This window comes from Malus domestica, chromosome 07 (assembly GCF_042453785.1).
Source record: "Malus domestica chromosome 07, GDT2T_hap1".
Classification (NCBI taxonomy): Eukaryota; Viridiplantae; Streptophyta; class Magnoliopsida; order Rosales; family Rosaceae; genus Malus; species Malus domestica.
The window spans coordinates 33,506,855-33,509,480 of record NC_091667.1 but is presented as its reverse complement, the minus strand read 5'-3'; the positions used below and the strand labels follow the sequence as shown (position 1 = coordinate 33,509,480).

The following is a 2,626-nucleotide window of genomic DNA, read 5'->3' as shown; positions in this document are numbered from 1 at the left end:
GAGGGAAGGGGAACATGGAGGGAAGAGAATCCAACCCCATACTAGTGCCCCCTTTCATTGGTTTTCTTTTTCTTTTTGTCATTCTTCATAATAATTCCAAAGACATGGTAAACTAGCAAGTGGTTTTTATTTTTATTTTTTTGGATAGGATGCAATTACATGGGCCTCGATAAAAACTTTGCCGGAAATTTCAATCCGGTCAAATTAACAAAGAGCGTCCCTCACCACCATATTTATAAATTAGTTATATTCTATAAACAATAAAAAAAAGCCCCAAAAAAACAAACCACAATCCAAAATACAAACAAAATGGGAAGTCCCTACAAGTAACACTATAAACACTCTGGATAAAACCATACGATTGAACTTTTTTGATGAGCTCTTTTAGGTCAATAAACTTGATTATTGAGTGATAAGTGATCAGGTAACAAGCTTGCAGTGTCCCTACAAATTAAACATGACTTTAATAGCATTGCCTCCACGAGCACTGGTCTCAAAGGCATCTTCCACTTCCTTCTGGGAAAATCCGAAACGGTGCGTAATAAGAGGTTTCACGTCGATCTTCCCGCTTCTCAGAAACTCGATGCAAAGCGGCCACGTATTCTTGTATCGGAAAATTCCAACCACATCCACCTCCCTGTGTTCAAACACACCAAAAAGAGGAAATGTTAGATACGACCAAAATTTGTAAACTCGCACTTTGGTTTATAGTGCCCTAATAAATTTGTTGACGTAGGACAAGAAAGAGGTCGATCCTTATCGAGAAAAGAAAGAAAAATAAGACCAAATTTGCAACCGCACTCTTTGACCTAGCTACAATTAATTCCCTAACAATTTTGTTGAAGAAGGAGGTCGATCCTTATCGAAATAAAGACACCTAGTGGGCTAAAATTATACCTGGCAGAAGCAGAAGTGAGAGGGACAGTCATCATGCTGTGTCCCATTCCGACCAGGCAGACCTTGCCGCCGGGACCAGTGGCGGCGAGAGCTGTTGACATGGTTTTGTTGAAACCTACACAGTCAAAGGTCACATCCACTTCGGACTTCATGGCTTTTTTAATCTTGGCAACTTCGTCATCCAAATCCTCAGCTTTTGTTGAAACTTTGACGGTTTCATCGGCACCAAGAGACTTTGCCATAGCTAGACGCTGGTCATCCATATCCACAATGACAATTCTTGGCGCCCCAAAAGCACGAGCAGATAGCACGGAAACAAGCCCAATCGGCCCTGCTCCGATGATCAGAACAGTTGTTTCCGGAGTGACATTGGCCCTCCGACAAGCATGAACCCCAACACTCAAGGGCTCACACAATGCCCCTTCCTCCAAGCTCACATTCTCAGGAAGCTTAAAGCACAAGTCCGCAGGATGCACAATCTGTAAAACGACATGAGTATCAAACGGGTTCATAGTATAAAACACTATAACATTATGTTCAAAGCTTATAATAGAAGTTGAAATTTCGTAGTTGTGGGAATATATTACCTGGTTCGCCAAGGAACCATGAACTGGCGGGGTGGCGAAAAACTTCATGTCAGGGCAAAGATTGTAGCGGCCTCCTTTGCACTGATGACACTTTGCGCAGCTGATGCCGGGCTCTAAAGCCACGCGATCGCCAGAAACCAGATGCTTCACCTCGCTACCGACTGCATCTACGATCCCAGCACACTCATGGCCAATCACCATTGGCTCCTTAACTTCATAATCCCCACACTTCATGGTCTGAAAAAATTCCAAAAATAAAAACTTTAGAACAGGGGAGTTCACAATCAATAAACATCAATAGTGGGAAAAATACATGGAAGGGATGAGAACCTTGAGGTAATGAACGTCGCTTCCACAAATGCCTACGGCCTTGATCTTAATTCGAACATCATTGGGTCCTAAAATTAACAAATCCCAAGAAAACAAGGGAGCAAGATGTCAGCCCAAACGAGGATACATAATTTGACATGAAAACTAAAAACTAAAAACTAAAAACCAAAAACGAAAAAAAACAATTGCGAATTAAAAGATCTATGGTATTGAGTGAGATAGATGTATACCAAGTCTCGGGAGATTGAAAGTCTGGATCTTGAGGTTGTTAACACCAATAAGCCATGCAGCCTTGTTTTCTTGTTCCCCTCCTTCTCTTGCTTCCCCGTTAGCCGACTTGCCTCCCCTCCCCATATTATTTGTGCTTCCTTTTTTTGTGTGTTTGATAAAAAATGTTACGTTTATGATGGAACAAAGCGTGCCCTAGCTATAGTATTATATCAAGCCAATGAGGAAATACGCTTGCTGCTCTTGCAATTTATAAATCTATACCATGATTTGGTCTTTGGTTTGCCCCTGCTATATATAGTGTTTTTAGGGTCATTATTTTATGTTTATCCGTAATCATCCTAACTATTTTTGGACAGTCTTCCTTCTGTTACACTATCCATATTTCATTAAGATTTGAGAATTATTATCTCAATGGAAACTCCTTATTCATCTAGGTTTCCGTATGTGGAGGTATTTCAAACCAATCATATTATCTAAAATTGTAGTAGTCTTTACCTTTCTTTACGGTAGAAAAGCTCCTTATTCATTTAGGATTCCTGCATGTGGAGGTATTCTAATTTAATAATGTATTATCAAATTTT

The 2,626-nt window shown here is 40.3% G+C and overlaps 1 protein-coding gene across 1 annotated transcript; it reads right to left on the bottom strand.

Moving 5' to 3' along the window:
- Positions 1-204: 204 nt before the first annotated feature.
- On the bottom strand, positions 205-2,307 carry LOC103439712 (sorbitol dehydrogenase-like). The gene is made up of 5 exons (XM_008378299.4): positions 2,045-2,307; positions 1,815-1,882; positions 1,485-1,721; positions 898-1,376; positions 205-637 (listed from the first exon to the last, which is right to left on the bottom strand). The coding sequence occupies exons 1-5, from the start codon at positions 2,166-2,168 to the stop codon at positions 445-447; spliced, it is 1,101 nt and encodes a 366-aa protein (XP_008376521.1). The 5' UTR covers positions 2,169-2,307; the 3' UTR covers positions 205-444.
- Between the last annotated feature and the right edge of the window lie 319 nt (positions 2,308-2,626).

Coding starts and splice junctions, on each gene's coding strand:
- LOC103439712 (XM_008378299.4), bottom strand. CDS start 2,168: ATGGGGAGGGGAGGCAAGTCGGCTAACGGGGAAGCAAGAGAAGGAGGG. Junction 1,883..2,044: donor TTTCAATCTCCCGAGACTTG/GTATACATCTAT, acceptor TGTTAATTTTAG/GACCCAATGATGTTCGAATT. Junction 1,722..1,814: donor GCGACGTTCATTACCTCAAG/GTTCTCATCCCT, acceptor GAATTTTTTCAG/ACCATGAAGTGTGGGGATTA.